Below are 18,854 nucleotides of genomic sequence, written 5' to 3'. Positions count from 1 at the left end.
ATATATCTATGTTAAAAGTAATCGGTCCAAAAGAAAGTTACTTTTATCCCAGATATATGTATAAGGTAGCTTACAACTATAGAACAAAATATTATTTTGTTCAGATCATGCACTAATTATGTCGGCCTAAAGGAAGACATATTATGTGGCTGATTAAAGTTATTGTGAGCTATGAACCAAAATATAACTCATATAAAGTATCATATTATACGCACAATGTGTCGACTCAAAGGAAGACACATTGTGTGGTCAATTAAAGTTTGAGTTATATTAGAGAGTATCACTAACAAATAATATGTTGACCAAAAGGAATGCACATTATGTCGTATTTAGTATTTCATAAAGAGCTTATTTATATGCATTTAAAATTTTATTTTACTTGCATAATTTTATATTACTTATATGTTTTTGACTTTAGTTAAATCGTGAGCTTAAATAAATTTCTCTCTTTAAATTTCAATACAATATGTAATTGTCAGCATTAATAACATCTCAACATTAACTGGTTTGAATTTTGCAGAATGGAAAGAATACGTGATCGTACTCTTAGGCTGCATGGACTTAGACTATGCATTAAGGAATGATCGTCACTCATCTCTGACTAGTGCTAACACTATAGAGCAGAGGGTTGAATTTCAGCTGTGGGAGAAATCAAATCGCATGTGTCTAACTATCATGAAGCTTTCCATACCGACACCAATAAAGGGCTCAATAACAGAGGAAGGAGATGCTAGGAGTTTTCTGGACCAATTAGCAGACTGATTCACCTTGAATGAAAAGGTAAAGACTACCACACTTCTTACGAAGTTGGTAACCATGCGATACAATAGTAAATGAAATATAAGGTAGTACATTATGGAGATGTCCAATATAGCGACAAGTTTGAAAGTACTAAAACTCGATATGTATGAGAGTATGTTAGTGCATTTTGTCTTGATGTCTCTACCTGCGCAGTTCACTCCTTTTAAGATCTCGTATAATACTCAAAAGGAAAAGTGGACATTGAATGTACTCATAGCTCAATGCGTGCAAGAGGAAGGGAGACTAAAGATTGAGACATCTGAGAGTACTTACTTAGCATCTGGTTCTCAAAGTGCAAGTAAGAAACAAAAGAGGATCAATAACAAATAAAAAGGAAAACAAACTATAGATTCTGAGAGTTTTCTCAACTTTGTTAGTTCGGAAGTCAATCTATCTATTGTATCCACTAACACTTAGTGGATAGATACCGATGCTACTACTCATATAAGTGTCACTATACAGGGTTGTCTCAAGAGCCGACTTCCACTTAATGGTGAAAGATACATCTATACAGGAAATAAAAAGAAGGCTAAAGTCGAGTCGATTGGTGTTTTTAAGCTTTGTTTATGAACCAATATTTTTCTAGATTTAGAAAATATATTTATTGTACCATCTTTTCAATGGAATTTAATTTTAATTTCTTGCTTGGACAAATCAGCTTATTCTTGTTCATTTAGAAATGAAATTTTCAGTATTTTCTTTAATTCAGTGTTGGTTGGTAATAGTTCCTTGGTTGATAAGCTTTATAAATTAAACACCTTTACTCCTACGGTTAACAACGTAATAATGCATAGTATAGGTATGAAATATAAATTGACCGATGAAACTTCTTCCATGTTGTGGCATAGACGTTTAGGACATGATATCTAAACAATGCCTAGAAAGGTTAATGTCACATGGAATTTTTTATTTCCTTGACATGTCAGACTTTGATATCTGCATAGAGTGTGTTAAGGGGAAGACTACTAACAAAAAGAACAAGGGGGTTAGCCGTTGTAGTGACGTTTTGGAGCTAATACATACAGACATTTGTGGACCATTTCCTAAAGCATTTTGGAATGGACACATATTTTATTAGGTTCATAGACGACTATTCCAGATTTGACTATCTGTACCTTATTCATGAGAAATCACAATCTTTGGAGATGTTTAAAATTTTTAAAGCCAAAGTTGAACTTCAACTAGGTAAGAAAATTAAAGTCGTTCGATTCGACTGCGGAGGTGACTATTACAGTCAATATGATGGATCAGGTGAACAATGTCCAGGATCTTTTACGAATTACCTTGCTAAATCTTATGATCCCTCTAATAGATCCTTCTTTGAAACGAAAAATGCTAAGTTCATTGAGGACAGTGGGAGTGATAAGGCAAGGGAAATATCTTTTAAGAAATGCATTGACAATTCTTCTGTGATTACTACTAGTGCGATCAGTAGCGGCATGGTTACTATTGTTGGAATGTATACTAAAAGTCTAGCTTTTGTATAAACATTTATTTAAAAATAAAGAATCACATTGGTCAAATGTCTACATGCTAAGTGTAGTTGTTCAATTAATTTATATTGTAGATAACATGGTGTGTGGTGTCACACATAGAAGATCATGTTATCAGTTCCTTATAAATTATAAACAGTAGCTCACGACCGAGATGGAAAGGAACAAACTATCAGAACAGTCGTAGTGTAATTAGGTATTATTTTATCTTGACTATATAATTGCACTAGTACACTTAGAGTGTATTGAGTAAGACCATTGAGGCAATTTTTTTTATACTGACTAAATAAAAGAACAAGACCTCGGTTATTATGGAATTGTGTGCTCTTAATTCTAATATAATGATAAACACATATATTTAATATTTATTTCTTTAATTTATCAATGGGTAAGATTTAGTTCGATAAATCAATATGCCCGATAAGTTGGGAAATGATATTACTTATAATGTGTGTTGTTGATTATAGAAGGAAACTGTGTCCTAGTAATCTAGGTTGATAATGTCCCCAAGAGGAGCTCATAAGGATTGTCATGTTAAACCCTGCAGGTGGACTTAGTCCGACATGATGATAAGGTTGAGTGGTACTACTTTTCGACCGAGATATTAATTAAAATGAGTTGTCAGTAACTCAATTAATTAGTGGACATCCGACATCTTAAACACAGGGAGACTAACACAGTCATAATAAGAAGAAGCCCAAAAATATAATTTGGGATTGGTGCGGTAGTTCAATAATAATTCTTTAGTGGTATGAATTATTATTGATGAAATTAAGTTGGGTGTTCGGGGCGAACACGGGAAGCTTAATTTCATCGGGAGACCAAAACCAATTCCTCCTTTCGGTCCCTATCGTAGCCTCTTGTATATAGAGAATTATACCTAGTATACCCACCTTCTTACCCACTCTTTGGTGGCCGACCAAGCTAGCTTGGAGCCCAAGCTAGGGTCGGCCAAGACCCAAAGGTTGAGCCAAGTAGGGGTTGGCCAATACTTGGAGCCCAAGCATGGGGTGGCCGACCCTAAGAAAAATAAAAGGGGTTTTTATTTTAAATTTTTTCTTATGTGGATTCCATGGTTTTAAAAAGAGAGTTTAAAATTTAAAATTTTCCTTCTACAAAAGATTAAGAAAAGATTTGATATCTTTCCTTATTTGTAGATTGAGAGGAAGATTTTAATTTTGATAAAACTTTTCTTTTTTGTAACCATGTTCATGATTTAAAAAGAGAGTTTTAAAATTAAATATTTCCTTTATAGTCTTCTACAAAAGATTAAAAGAAAGATTAAATATCTTTTCTTATTTGTAGATTGAAAGGAGATTTTAATTTTAGATATAACTTTCCTTTTTGGAAATCATCCACATGTTTTAAAAGAGAGATTTTAATTTAAAGAAATTTCCTTTTATAACCAACAATGAAGAGATAAATTATTAGAGAATTTTTTTTTAAATTTCCGGAAACAAATAAGGAAGTTTTAATTTTGTTTAAAACTTACCTATTTTGGAAGCTCTTGAGGTGGCCGACCATATAGTTTAAGAAAAGAAATTTGATTTTAAATCAAATTAAATTTTCCTTTTCATGTCAAAGTAATAAGGAAGTTTTTATTTAAATTTTCCTTATTTGTCAAGACAAAGGATTATAAAAGAGGGGGTAGGGGGTGCCTTCATGGCAAAGAGACATCTATTCTATTTTCCTCCCTCTCTTCCTTGGTGGTGGCTGGCCCTAGAGATTCTTCTCCTTCTCTTCTCTTCTTCTTTAGTGGTCGGTTTCATCCCTCTCTTGGAGCTCTTGTTGGTGGCCGACTCAAGCTAGGAGAAGAAGGAGAGAAAGGAGGTTTTGTTTCTTGCATCCCTTGGAGCTTGGTGGTGGTGGCCGAACCTCTACTTCTCTTGGAGAATAGGTGGTGGCCGAATCTAGCTTGGAGAAGAAGGAGCTTGGTGGTTCTCATCTCGGTAGATCGTTGTCCATACAACGTCCGAGATAAGAAGAGGAATACAGTAGAAGATTAAGAGATTATTTGCTTACAAAGGAAGGTATAACTAGCAATTGTTTTCCGCATCATGCTATTTCTTCTTTGTACTAATTCCAAACACAAGAGGCATATGATTCTAGAGTTTCGGATTTGTTTCGAAGTTGTGTTTCTTTGTTTTGTTTTTCGGATTTGTGATTCGATTATTATTTTCGGTTAAACCTAATGTTATTTTAGGAAATTAAATATTGAATTTCTATTAAAGGCTTTGTCGAGGCAGTGGTGGATGATCTCATACCCAAGAAGGCCTAGTGTCTTGCCATGTTTGAACTGGGAGTCGATTTTAGAAATAAATATTTAATCAACTTTATAACATAGGTGGATTTGGATCAATAGTGTTAAGTTCTGCTTGCGATCCAAATCTAAACCATTAAGAACAGATAAGTTAAATTTGGAATCAATAATGTTAAGTTTCGTTTGCGATTCCTAATTTAATTTCTAAAGAACACAATAGGTTGTTTAGGAAAGGTTCGACACTTGTACAAAATTTTTGTACAGTGAAACTGGTACGATCTTCCTAGGACCAACCAACAACTATACCACACATTATGGGCATTACATATCCACTGAGCATAGTGAACCAAGATATTTCCATAACATCTCCAATCCAATTGGAGGAGCCTACCATTGAAATTGAAGTATTGCCTTATATTGATGAGCAAGTAGCTCAATCACCTCAAACACAAGTGTCTTTAAGGCGATCCACAAGGGAACGAAGAACTACGAATTCTCATGATTATGTTTATCTCCAAGAGCATGACTTTGACATAGGGTTGGAAGGTGATCCTACATCTTTCCAAGAATTCAAACAATGCTTTAATCCTGAAAGGTGGATTAATGTTATACAAGAAGAGTCGAAGTCTATGGTAGATAATGATGTTTGGGAACTTGTCGAATTGTCTGAAGGAAAGAAGCCCGTTGGTTGTAAATGAATATTTAAAACTAAGCGGGATTCAAGGGCAATGTCGAAAAGTATAAGGCTCGTTTTGTTACTAAGGGATTCACTTAAAAAAAAGACATTGATTACAAGGAGACTTTCTCACCTGTGTCAACGAAAGACTCCTTTAGGGTAGTCATGACACTTGTAGCTTATTATAATTTATATCTACATTAAATGGACGTAAAAACTGCATTCCTCAATGAAAATATAAAGGAGTCTATATATATGGTGCAACCAGAGAACTTTGAGTCTAAGGACTCAAAACACTTAGTATGTAGATTAAGAAGTTCATTTATGGTTTAAAGTAAGTATCCCGTCAGTGGTACCAGAAATTTGATCAAATGGTTACTTCATTTGGATTTAAAGAGAACCCCGTTGATCAGTGCATATATATCAAGTTCAGTAGGAGCAAGTTTGTTATACTTGTCTTGTATGTGGATGATATATTGCTTGTGAGCAATAATAAAGGTTTACTGCATCAAACCAAGTCATTTCTATCTGATAATTTTGAAGTGAAAGATCTTGGTGAAGTATCTTTTATTTTAGGCATACGGATCTATCGTGATCGTTCAAGAGACATTCTTGAACTTTCATAGCAGACGTATATTGAAAAGGTACTTATAAGATATGGTATGCAGAACTGTACACCTGGTGACACACCTGTGTTAAGAGGTGACAAGTTTAGCCTGCAGTAGCGTCCACGACTTTAACTTGAAATAAAGGAGATTGAACAATTCTCATATGTCTCAGCAGTGGAAAGTCTCATGTATGCACAAGTATGTACTTGACTAAATATAGCATTTATAGTGGGGATGTTAGGCAGATATGTAAGTAACTCAGGACCATCACACTGACAAGCAGTAAAGAGAGTGATGCAGTATTTGCAAAGAACTAAAAGACATATGCTCACGTATCAGAGATCAGATCATCTGGAGGTGATTGGATATTCAAACTCCGATTTTGCTAGATGCTTGGAAAGTAGGAGATCTACTTCAGGGTATATTTCTATGCTTACTGGAGGGACTATATTTTGGAAGAGCGTCAAGCAGATGCTAGTAGCCACTTCTACTATGGAGGTAGAGTTAGTAGTATGCTACGAAGCATCCAATCATGGGATTTGGCTACGAAACTTCACCACAACATTACATATCATTGATGGCATTGACAGGCCACTAAGGATCTACTATAATAATAAAGCCGCAGAACTTTATGTCAAGAACAACCACAGTTCATCGAAGTCCAAGAACATCGACATCTAGTTTCTAGCGGTTAAAGAAAGAGTTCAGAGTAGTCAGATTATGGTAGAGCACATCAACACGGATTCTATCTTGGCCGATCCACTCACCAAATTCTTGATGCCTAAGGTGTTTCATACGCATGTTGTGGATATGAGAGTTCTTCTTGTGGAAGAAGAATTCATCTAATGAAAGTCTGTATTTATTTTATTGTTCTATATTTGATAATAAAAATAAATATTTTATTTTGATTATTGTACATACTTAAAGTTCAAAACATTAATGAGAATTTATATGTTTGTTTGATACTTTGACTGTGATATCATCATTTACTACTGCTGTTTAATATTTGATGTTTGTAAATATGATATAGATTCCTTTTGGAACATAAAGTTGATCATGATTTGCTATTGTAGTTTAGCATAAAGTATTTCGTAAATATGATTTGACTGATAGGACCTTCGGACGCGGCTAGAGAGGGGGGGGTGTGAATAGCCGACCCCAAATTCACGTTTCTTCCTACAATTTTAGTTAGCGCAGCGGAAATAAAAGATAGAAACGAAAATAGAGAAGACCAAACCTCAAACGCGACGATATAACGAGGTTCGGAGATGATACTCCTACTCCTCGGCGTGTCCGTAAGGTGGACGAATCCTATCAATCCGTCGGTGGATGAGACCCCGGAAAACCGGCTAATAAAAACTCCTTCTGGGTGGAGAAACCTCACCACAATTCCTTTTGCAACAGCAATAATGGAGTACAAAGAATAGAGCAAGAAACAATGGACAATATGAATGTAAAAACACCCTACCAAGTTTGCTTGTCTTCTCGTTGTCGACTGGAGTCCGTTGATGAAGCAGCAACTTCACGGATCCAACAATAGCAGCTAGAAAACCAGCCGACGGAAGCTCACTCGAAGCTTCAGAAATGAAGAGCTCAGCAAAGCTCAGATCGCAGTCTTGAGGAAGAAGAAGTTTTTTTTTCCACCTTCACTGTAGAGGCTTATATGCTGCACCTGCGAAGAAAACAAAGAAGAATCCAGAAATCTAGCCGTTGAGTCACAACGGCTAAGCATGGACCGATCAGGCTCCATCCTGATCGGTCCAGGAGGTCCCTGATCGGTCCATAGACCGATTAGGCATCGGTCCTGTATCCCTGATCGGTCTGTGGACCGATCAGGATATGGGTGGATCGGTCCACAGACCGATCCCCCTTCTCTGAATCCCCTCGCTTCCTCAGATAACATTGCTTCCTGATCGTTCTACGGACCGATCAGATAACCCACAGAAAGCTTCTGTTGGGTTACTGATCAGTCACCAGACCGATCAGATAACTAAGGTATCATTGGATCGGTCAACAGACCGATCCAATTTTTCAGCCTTAAACCTAAAGCCTTCCTGATCTAGAGAACGAGCTACCGAGCCCTCTCTGACCTAGTCCGGAGAACGAGCTACCGAGCCCTCTCCGACTCCGTCATCCGGTCCAGAGAACGAGCTACCGAACCCTCTCTGACCTAGTCCGGAGAACGAGCTACCGAGCTCTCTCCGACTTCGTCATGCCAAGCTTCCTTACTTGGACTTCTCCCGTGCCAAACTCCCTGCTTGGACTTCTCCGTGCCAAGTCTCCATACTTGGACTTTTCCCGTGCCAAGTCTCCATACTTGGACTTTTCCGTGCCAAGTCTCCATACTTGGACCTTTCCCGTGCCAAGGTCAACCTTGACCGAAGGTTGCACCCACAATCTCCCAAGTTTGTATTCTTGTCAAACATCAAAATATAACTTTTCTATTCTCATCAAACATCAAAATACAACTCGAGTCAAGTTAACTCGAGTCGGGTCATCCAGATCAACCTTGACCTAAGGTTGCACCAACAATCTCCTCCTTTTTGATGTTTGACAAAAATCATAATCAAGTTAGGTTAACCCGATAACCTAACTTAGGTTTTCCAATAGTTCTCCAATGTTCTTCCTCGAACATTCTCCCCAAACTCCAATGTTCTTCCTTGAACATTCTCTTGGACATTCTCCCCCTTTTTGACACACATCAAAAAGAGTGAATCTAGGTCAAGAGTTTCTTCCTAATGAAAGTCTCATACCTTTCATTGAAACCCTTAATTTCCCCCTTGATACTAAAATCAACAATCAACTTAGTGATAATCCCATATCACTCATCCTCAGAAATCTTGACGAGTAAAAACTCCCCCTAAAAGTCAACTCCCCCTTGACCAATAGGTAAAACTCCCCCTAAAGGTCAACTCCTCCTTGACCATTGCACCAACAATGTCTTGGAGAGTTTCAACCCTTTAGAAATCTAAAACACCAACTTCCACAGCTGAAATTTCAGACAACAGTCGAAAATCAGCATTTTGGCACGCTCTGATCGGTCACCAGACCGATCAGGACTCCACTGGATCAGTCACCAGACCGATCCACCCTTCCTGGATCGGTCCAGTGACCGATCCAGCCTTCCCTGGACCGATTAGGACCTCCTCTGATCGGTCCAGTATTCTCTGATAAGAGTTTCTGATTTTTCTCCCGAAATTCAGAAACCCCTAAAAAAATTACAGAAAATTCCAAAAATTGTAAAATTTTGAGGATACATTCCTCATAACATATATTATCATGAAAAAATAGTTTTCTATGAAAATAACTTCCATTTTTAAATCTTGATACAAAGTTCGAAAGACTTTGAAATAGCTCAAGGTTAATCCATCTTTGTATCAACTTGCTCATTGATGAATGTTATCACTAGAAAAGATTCATCAAGGTTTTTCAAATCAATTTTGAAATGATCTTAAACCATTCAATTTAGGACCACAATCTTAGGGCTAAATGTACATGACTTGTACACAAGTTTTCCCTATGATCCTCAAATTCGAATTAGGCTCATCTAGGTACAAGAACTATGCACCTTGATCCTAACTCATAATCCTAATATCTCACACACATCTAAGGTGTATCAAACACATCCAAGTCAATTTTGATGTGAGATATGAGTTTAGGTCATCTTAAGCTAAGTCTCATGCATTTTCTAAACAACAATTTGATCTCCATATCAAATTGTGTTTATATCCTTAAATCAAATTAATTGATCATAAATGCAAGAGGTGATGACATGACATAAAATAATATCATAAGTGGAAACATATGCCAATGTCATGATGTCATGTCATCAAGTATGAAACTTAAATAAGGCATGACATATAACTAACCTAAGCATTATCATGACATTTCAAATGATAATAAAATAAATATGATGTCATGACATGACATATGACAAACAATGTATGACAAATAACATATAAAGGTATAGAAAATACCTAATTCTAGCCTTAGTTGTCATTTTTGATAATTTTGATCATTTTACCATAAATTCTATATTCCTAAGTGTAATAGACCTAAAATCATATACTAAAGATTTTTAGATCACTATGTGCCAATTAGATTGACCCTAGAAAACTCCTCAAATGTGGTTGGCACATCCTAATAACTTTAGGAATAATTTTTAATTTCATTTTCAAGGCTTGATTACACCTTGAAAATTCTTAAAATGCCACATTTTGCCACGAGTAGGTTAACTACCTATCCAATTAAGGTTGGCACACCCTAAACCATCTAGCGTGAAGGAATCACGCTCCTAGGAACCCAATACCTATTTGAGCTCATTGGGTTCACTAAATATTCACTAGGGATGACTTCCCTAGCAACCCTCCTAATGACCCTCCTAGGCTTTAAAGCCTTGGTCATTTGGGACTCATCAAGATCAACTCTAGGGGTGACTCCCCTTGTGACCTTGGTGATGGTCTTCCTAGCTCTAGGTCTTGTTCTATAATCGAATGGAATATCATGATAAGTGGGCTTGACCACTTGAAACTTAGGTTTGTGACCCAAACCTCTCATGTCCTTGGGCTTTGGTTTTTGACCCTTAGACCCTAGAGTTGACTTCTCCAAATTCTTGAGAGCCTTTTCTAAAGTGTCAAGTCTTGACCTCAAGACTTGATTTTCCTTCTTTAATACCTCAAGTTTTAATTTTCCATTTTTCTTTGAGGTATTCCTAGACATATGTCTAGTTGTTTTGGGATTCCTAGGTTTTCCTTAACCTTAGATGAGTTAACTCTAGGGTTGACATTTCTAGCATTGTCCTTATCTAGGCTAACATGTTTGGCACATAAGCACATGTATCGATTTCTATGGTTATCATGCTTATCATTATTAACAATTGCAATAAAACTACTAGCATGTGTCTTATTAGAATTGCAAGAATGTGCCTTAAAGGATACCTTAGGCTTTGCCTTAGCTCCTCCGATAGATGTGCTTGGTCTCTTGTCCTTGTGAGGTTGCCTCCCCTTTGGACATTGACTCCTATAATGTCCCCTTTGCTTGCATTGGAAGCACACCACGTGCTCCTTGCCCTTGCGTATCGGGACTCCGGCTTCCTTGACTTTTGGTGCCGGTGGAGTCTTCCTAATCCTCTTTGGACATTTACTTTTGTAATGTCCATATTCCCTACACTCAAAGCACATTATATGTAATTTACTTGAAATTAAGTTGCTTGAGTTACCTAGGGTTGAGGATGGATATAAGCTCTCTCCTTCATCCCTTCCGGAGGTAGAGGCTTCTTCTTCTTGCTCCAGTCTTGAAGAAGAACTCTCCTCCTCTTCTTCCTTAGATGTTGAGTATCCCTCAACTTCTAATTCCATACCTCCATGATGTGAGCTACTTGGCTCACTTGACTCATCTTCATGACTTGAATTGGAGCTCTCCTCATAGAACTTAGCCAAGTTGTTCCACAACTCCTTGGCATTGTTGTATTCACCTATCTTACACAAGATATCATTAGGTAATGAAAATTCAAAGATTTTTGTTACCTCATCGTTGATTATGGATTGGTGGATTTGTTCCTTCGTCCACTTCTTCTTCTCGAGAGGTTCTCCTTCTTTATCCACCGGAGGAATAAAACCTACTTGTACACACTTCCAATTTACTAGGTTAGTCATAAGAAAATACTTTATTCTTACCTTCCAATACGCGAAGTCGTCGCGATCGTAGAAGGGTGGAATCGTGACGTCTTCTCCAAGTTGATTCATTCTCTAGCTCGTGCTCCCCCGGGTGTTAATCCGACGAAGAGCGACCTCGCTCTGATACCACTTGATAGGACCTTCGGACGCGGCTAGAGAGGGGGGGTGTGAATAGCCGACCCCAAATTCACGTTTCTTCCTAGAATTTTAGTTAGCGCAGCGAAAATAAAAGATAGAAACGAAAATAGAGAAGATCAAACCTCAAACGCGACGATATAACGAGGTTCGGAGATGATACTCCTACTCCTTGGCATGTCCGTAAGGTGGACGAATCCTATCAATCCGTCGGTGGATGAGACCCCGGAAAACCGGCTAATAAAAACTCCTTCTGGGTGGAGAAACCTCACCACAATTCCTTTTGCAACAGCAATAATGGAGTACAAAGAATAGAGCAAGAAACAATGGACAATATGAATGTAAAAACACCCTACCAAGTTTGCTTGTCTTCTCGTTGTCGACTGGAGTCCGTTGATGAAGCAGCAACTTCACGGATCCAACAATAGCAGCTAGAAAACCAGCCGACGGAAGCTCACTCGAAGCTTCAGAAATGAAGAGCTCAGCAAAGCTCAGATCGCAGTCTTGAGGAAGAAGAAGTTTTTTTTTTTTTTCCACCTTCACTGTAGAGGCTTATATGGTGCACCTGCGAAGAAGACAAAGAAGAATCCAGAAATCTAGCCGTTGAGTCACAACGGCTAAGCCTGAACCGATCAGGCTCCATCCTGATCGGTCCAGGAGGTCCCTAATCGGTCCACAGACCGATCAGGCATCAGTCCTGTATCCCTGATCAGTTTGTGGACCGATCAGGATATGGGTGGATCGGTCCACAGACCGATCCCCCTTCTCTGAATCCCCTCGCTTCCTCAGATAACATTGCTTCCTGATCGTTCTACGGACCGATCAGATAACCCACAGAAAGCTTCTGTTGGGTTACTGATCGGTCACCAGACCGATCAGATAACTAAGGTATCACTGGATCGGTCAACAGACCGATCCAATTTTTCCAGCCTTAAACCTAAAGCCTTCTTGATCTAGAGAACGAGCTACCGAGCCCTCTCTGACCTAGTCCGGAGAACGAGCTACCGAGCCCTCTCCGACTCCGTCATCCGGTCCAGAGAACGAGCTACCGAGCCCTCTCTGACCTAGTCCGGAGAACGAGCTACCGAGCCCTCTACGACTTCGTCATGCCAAGCTTCCTTACTTGGACTTCTCCCGTGCCAAGCTCCCTGCTTGGACTTCTCCGTGCTAAGTCTCCATACTTGGACTTTTCCCGTGCCAAGTCTCTATACTTGGACTTTTCCCGTGCCAAGTCTCCATACTTGGACCTTTCCGTGCCAAGTCTCCATACTTGGACCTTTCCCGTGCCAAGTCTCCATACTTGGACTTTTCCGTGCCAAGTCTCCATACTTGAACCTTTCCAGTGCCAAGTCTCCATACTTGGATTTTTCCGTGCCAAGTCTCCATACTTGGACCTTTCCCGTGCCAAGGTCAACCTTGACCTAAGGTTGCACCCACAATCTCCCAAGTTTGTATTCTTGTCAAACATCAAAATACAACTTTTCTATTCTCTTCAAACATCAAAATACAACTCGAGTCAAGTTAACTCGAGTCGGGTCATCCAGGTCAACCTTAACCTAAGGTTGCACCAACATTGACCTCTTTTGAGGTCATCTTAGGACCAATTGAAAATTGGCATATACTGAACACATTTCATGTAATTTTCACTCTACACATCTACATCTTGATCTATGTCATTAATTACATTGGTATTATGATTATTGTTGGGGCTTGTTACAATCATATACAATAGCTATGACATCTTAGTTATACTAATGAAGTTAATGGACCAGAATATTTACAGGGGTATTCTATACCCATAAAGTTTGATATCAACTAAATTTTTACTTATATTTCATATACAACTCACAAATAGCCCAAGTAAAAAATTATTAGTTATTATCTCTAATTGGTGGGCTTAATTATAAGTTGTGCATATGTGTACAAATTGAACCCATTAAAGGTATCTAACTTAGGTTTATTGGATTTCGATTATTGGATGTAGATCTTGTATGTGTAGAACCTATAGTCCTGCATCTATTATCATCTATGGGCTGATAATAGATGTCCACTATATATAGTGTTGGTCCTTAAGGATTTAGGGTTTAATCTTGACGAAGCTTTTGATTCCCCATTGACCTAAAGTTTTTCGACGTCGTCACCTCTAAGCCTCTTGGAAGACCTTTTTCTTTCCGTTGCATCTTCTTCCACAGAGGTTATTTTTAGATGACGCTAAAGACAAGGTTGACTCTTCAATCTGGTTCATTGTCATATTTATTTATATATTTATTTTTCTTATGTCATATTCTCGATAAAATTACATCTTTTTATTCTTATATTTCTTATATATAAATTCTTTATATTTTAAAATTCATACGATTTAAATTTTTACAAGAACTATCAGATAATACATGTAAAACAATTCTAACATCGTGGTTATTTAATGTACATGCAAAATTTTTGCATCTCTTGTTTTTATGTACATGAATGTATTCAAGTTTAAGTTTTCAACTTCCAACATCTTCTCCATCCCAATCCATCCCTTTCAACTGCAATCATTCAATTATAAACTTGGTCAGTCCAAGAAAATTGATCCAGGTACCTACATGCAAAACATTCTGAATTTTCATCTATAAATACCTGGCTGGATGAATTCTGTATCTCATTCCGGTCTTCTCCCTCAGGCTGGCCTGCCATTTTAATCTCATATACACACTTGAATCCATGGATACGGAGTCATATTACACGGAGAGGATGAAGGAGGAGGTAGCACTGCTCTTCTCCGACGATAGCTACTGCTGCTCGCTGCTGCCGCCCTCTGCTTACGATACTGCCTGGGTCGCCATGATCGGCTCCGGTGGCGGCGCCGCACGTCCCCTGTTTCCGCAATGCGTCGAGTGGATCCTCGCGAACCAAAGGAAAGAAGGCTTCTGGGGAGATGGTCAGCGTGCACTCGATTCCGTCGCCGCCACTATCGTCTCTGTTCTTGCCCTCCATCAGTGGAACACTGGCCGTGCAAGCATCGAGAGAGGTGGGTATATACATATATATGACTAATTAATTAATTAATAGTATTTGAAACGGTTATAACTTGTTCTTGATTATAACAACTCCATCACTATTATAATAATATTAAAGTGGTTTTGATAATGTTTAAGTAATTTTAATCAAATTAGTAAAGAATATTTTATATATAGTAAGTTGAACTAAAAAAAATAAATCAATTTACTTAAATACGTTATAGTAGTCATGACTACGATTATAACACCTATGATAATATAAAAAAAGATGATGGATGTCATATTTTTCTCAAATGAGATATTTTTATGATAATAAAACATAAAAGACTTTTTTTTTTATTTTTTGCCCTATTATTTTTCAACAGTACGAAAGAAAAATAATTTGGATAGAATTAATTATTGAAGATTTTAAGTTTAACAACTTTGAAATGGTAAACATGCAAAGATACTCGTGCAGTAAAGAATTTATATATACACACACTAACTAAATCTTAATTTTGAGAGATTTCTTTTTACATTCATTCATGCTTAACAGGTTTGGAGTATCTCCGTGCAAATATAGAAAAGATACTCGTGCAGTGCCACGGTGGCATTCCTCGTTGGTTCACCATTGTTTTTCCAGGATTGCTGGAGCTGACGCAATCCAAAGACTTACGTGTGCTTCGCGGCCATGACGTCATGCAATTAGTGAATGACATCTTCAAGAGAAGAACAACAATATTAACAGCGTAAGCAGTCGACTTCATACTCATCGTAACGCTCAAACTCTATGTTTGCAGTTTATTGCTTTTTATTTATTTATCTATTTATTGTTAGATATAAATTTATTTATTTATTTTGAGAAAAAAAGAGAGAACTGGCAGGATATTTCAAACTTGAAGATTCGATCACTGCTGGTCTTTGTTTAATGGCAGATCATCAGGTAGTGATCAATATTACCCACCATTGACAATGTTCCTCGAAGCACTCCCACCAAGCAGCAGGCCAAAACATGAACTGATTCTTGCTCAACTGATGGAAGATGGATCGCTCTTTAGATCTCCATCAGCAACTGCTGCTGCTTTCATGATCACAGGAGATGCTAATTGTCTCAAGTACCTGCAGGACATGATGCAGAGATGTAGTGACATCGGTGAGCTTATTAATTTCTTACAGAATCATCATGGAACATGAACTTTCGATTAATCACTTAATATTGTAACAGTGCCCCCTGTATTTCCTGTGGATCAAAATCTCATAAGGCTTTGTCTAGTTGACCATTTGAGTAGACTAGGATGTGGTCAGTTTTTTGAAGAGGAGATCAAGGATCTATTGGACCATAATTACAGGTACACATTACTTTAATTTTTTGATATATCGAAAGCTCATCTCCATTCTTAATGACTCTCTCAATTTCCAGGAATTGGATAAAGCAGCATCAGGAACAGAGCACTACGAACTGTGTGCTATCTGAACAAATATATAGTGATACCTTAGCCTTTTATCTTCTGAGGACATATGGATATCCTGTAACAGCAAGTAACTGAACAAGAATTAGCTGCTACCATAAGTCAATTATAAATGCAATAATTAATGACATACTCATCTAACTACATTATGGATTTCAGGGAAACTGTGTTGGTTTATGGACGACAAGGGCATTCTTGTGCATATAAGGGAAAACCACAATGAGTTCTTGGGAGCCATGTATGGGATCTACAGAGCAGCACAGTTGATGTTCCCTGAGGAAGTTGACCTTCATAATGCCAAACTGTTCTCCTTGGAAGTGTTGACAAAATGTCTTCCTCGCAAGGATTTTGAAGGAAAAGACAAGGTCATGACAGATTTCCAAAAAGAGGTACAGCATCACACACACAAAAGAAGCTAGCTAGCATGAATGGTGATCGTTAATTGCATACATGTCTGATCTGTTTTGTCAGATCGCACGCGAACTGGAACTCCCGTGGTTACTTAGAATGGACCACCTTGAGCATCGCTTGTATATAGAGAGAACTAAAGGGTACTGGTTGTGGATTGGGAAGACCAACATTTGCAGGTAGTTTTAACAGCCACTCAAAAATTTTTAGGTAATTAGAAAGATGCATGATATCAAATTCATATTTTGCTCAAATGCAGGCTTTCTCACCCAAAATGTCTCATGCAACTGGCCGTGGACAATTTTACAAAACGGCAGTCAATTTACAGAAATGAACTCCAGATGCTGAATAGGTGTTTCAATTTTCATGTAGATGGTTACATAATTGATATAGTTTTTGATCTCTGTAGCTGAAAATATAATTTTAATGATAGGTGGTCAGAAGAATCAGGGCTTTCAAAAATGGGGTTCGGCCGAGAAAAAACTACATACTGTTACTTCTTAGCCACTGTTCCAACATGCCTCCCTCTGCATTGTGAACTAAGGAAAATAGTGGCAAAAAATGCAACCCTAGTCACAATTGCTGATGATTTCTTCGATGAAAAAGGAACGGAAAGTGAATTAGAAACACTAACTGAAGCTGTCAACAGGTATATGTAACAGATATGTATATATTTGCCATCTTAAAATAAAACCTATTTGATTATTGTTATATGTTAATTTGATTCTATATGGCAGGTGGGAAGGAGACAACTTATATAGCCACTCCAAAGTAATCTTTGATGCACTTCATGAACTTGTAAATGAAGTAGAATTCAATGCATTCCGTGACCATGACAAGACTGTGAAAGATGCCCTTCAAGAAATGGTAGCATAGTGTGTATACCCATCGACTTGTAGTTTTCCACGAGCGTCTAATGGTTGTTGCTTACCTTTCTGTTCTTCTTGCACTTGAAGTGGCGTGATGCGTTTAACTCTTGGCTAAAGGAATCCAAGTGGAGCAGATGCAAACATGTGCCTTCTACCGACGAGTACATCGATGTCGCGATGGTTTCAGTGGCTATTCAAGTAATGACTCTTCCTGCTTGCTACATCACTCATCCAAAAGTTCCAGTTGATGGCAAATTGGGGTCTCGTTACTGCAAAATGACCGAGCTGTCAATGCTGTGTGCTCGTCTGCTAAATGACATAGGAAGCTATATGGTAATGTATAGGGCATTTAATCAATAGTTGATCTGCAATTAGATCAATAGAATTTATATATTTCCTTTCGAAATTTTCAGAGAGAATTAGGGGATGGAAAGTTCAACATGGTTCCACTGTACGTGAAAGAGAATTTGGAGAGCAGCATTGAGGACTCAGTTGGGCATATAAAGACAGTTCTTGAGAGGAAGGGGAAGGAGTTTCTCGAGCTGTTCTTGAACCAAGAATATGGAGGAGTTCCAAGAGTGTGGAAGGAGTTGCACGTGGCCACTCTCAAAGCTTTCTGGATGCTCTATGATTCCAACAATAAATTTGACTCGCCAACCGCGCTGCTCCAAGCTATCAGAATGGCGTTTTATGAACCGCTGGCGATCGATGCTTAGAACGAACTCATTTCTAAGCTTGCTAAGAAGGTTTGTGATTCACATGTATAATATTAGATTGAGTTTCTGAGAGGGAATTAATATAGAATGCAGCATTCATATTAGTCTGCTAGAGGTAGGAGATTAATGTCTCTTTGCCAAGTATGCATACAATGACAGAGATATTGTAGCCTAAGATAATTATGCTCACCCAAGCATGATGTGAAGGAAGGAAAATCACGGGGTCACTTATAATCAACCGACAAATGGCTAGAAAGTGAAAGGAGTTTTCTTTCTAAGGGTGGAAGCACTGTAACACCATCTGCTATTTCATTGCTATCATCCATTGACATATGAAAACAATACACAAAATCAGATAGTTTGATTTTTATCAGCAGCTAATTTTGCCAGAAAATTCAACATTGTTAGGAAATTCGACATTGTATATCAAAACACCACACGCAAAAGATACAAACACATGCATAAACAGAGCACCATAAGAATTATTACAAAGTAGAGGAAAGACTAATTGCAGCAATCAACTAATCCAATGGCCAACCAAATTACTTGTTAAGTTGTCTTCAACGATCTTAATTTCTGCCATTGCTTTGATGGCGATTTAGCAAGCTGCTGCTTTGATCAATAGACTCATCCTATTTTCTTTGTTCCCTTGGCTACAATAATATTTCTTTTAAACCTTAGGTCATCGTCGGCCTATCTTCTTTTTTAGGACACAGGCATTGAACTGCAATGTCAACAACAACGTGAAGCCAGCCGTTGTTCTCTT

The 18,854-nt window shown here is 38.0% G+C and overlaps 1 protein-coding gene across 1 annotated transcript; it reads left to right on the top strand.

Moving 5' to 3' along the window:
- Positions 1-14,351: 14,351 nt before the first annotated feature.
- Positions 14,352-18,244, top strand: LOC121972243 (S-linalool synthase-like). Its single transcript, XM_042523935.1, has 12 exons — positions 14,352-14,658; positions 15,183-15,375; positions 15,562-15,779; positions 15,852-15,975; positions 16,047-16,165; positions 16,255-16,484; positions 16,567-16,682; positions 16,763-16,855; positions 16,937-17,152; positions 17,241-17,370; positions 17,460-17,705; positions 17,786-18,244. The coding sequence occupies exons 1-12, from the start codon at positions 14,352-14,354 to the stop codon at positions 18,086-18,088; spliced, it is 2,295 nt and encodes a 764-aa protein (XP_042379869.1). The 3' UTR covers positions 18,089-18,244.
- Positions 18,245-18,854: the final 610 nt, after the last annotated feature.

Source organism: Zingiber officinale, chromosome 4A (assembly GCF_018446385.1).
Source record: "Zingiber officinale cultivar Zhangliang chromosome 4A, Zo_v1.1, whole genome shotgun sequence".
NCBI classification, from domain to species: domain Eukaryota; kingdom Viridiplantae; phylum Streptophyta; class Magnoliopsida; order Zingiberales; family Zingiberaceae; genus Zingiber; species Zingiber officinale.
This window is presented reverse-complemented; position numbering and strand designations above follow the sequence as displayed.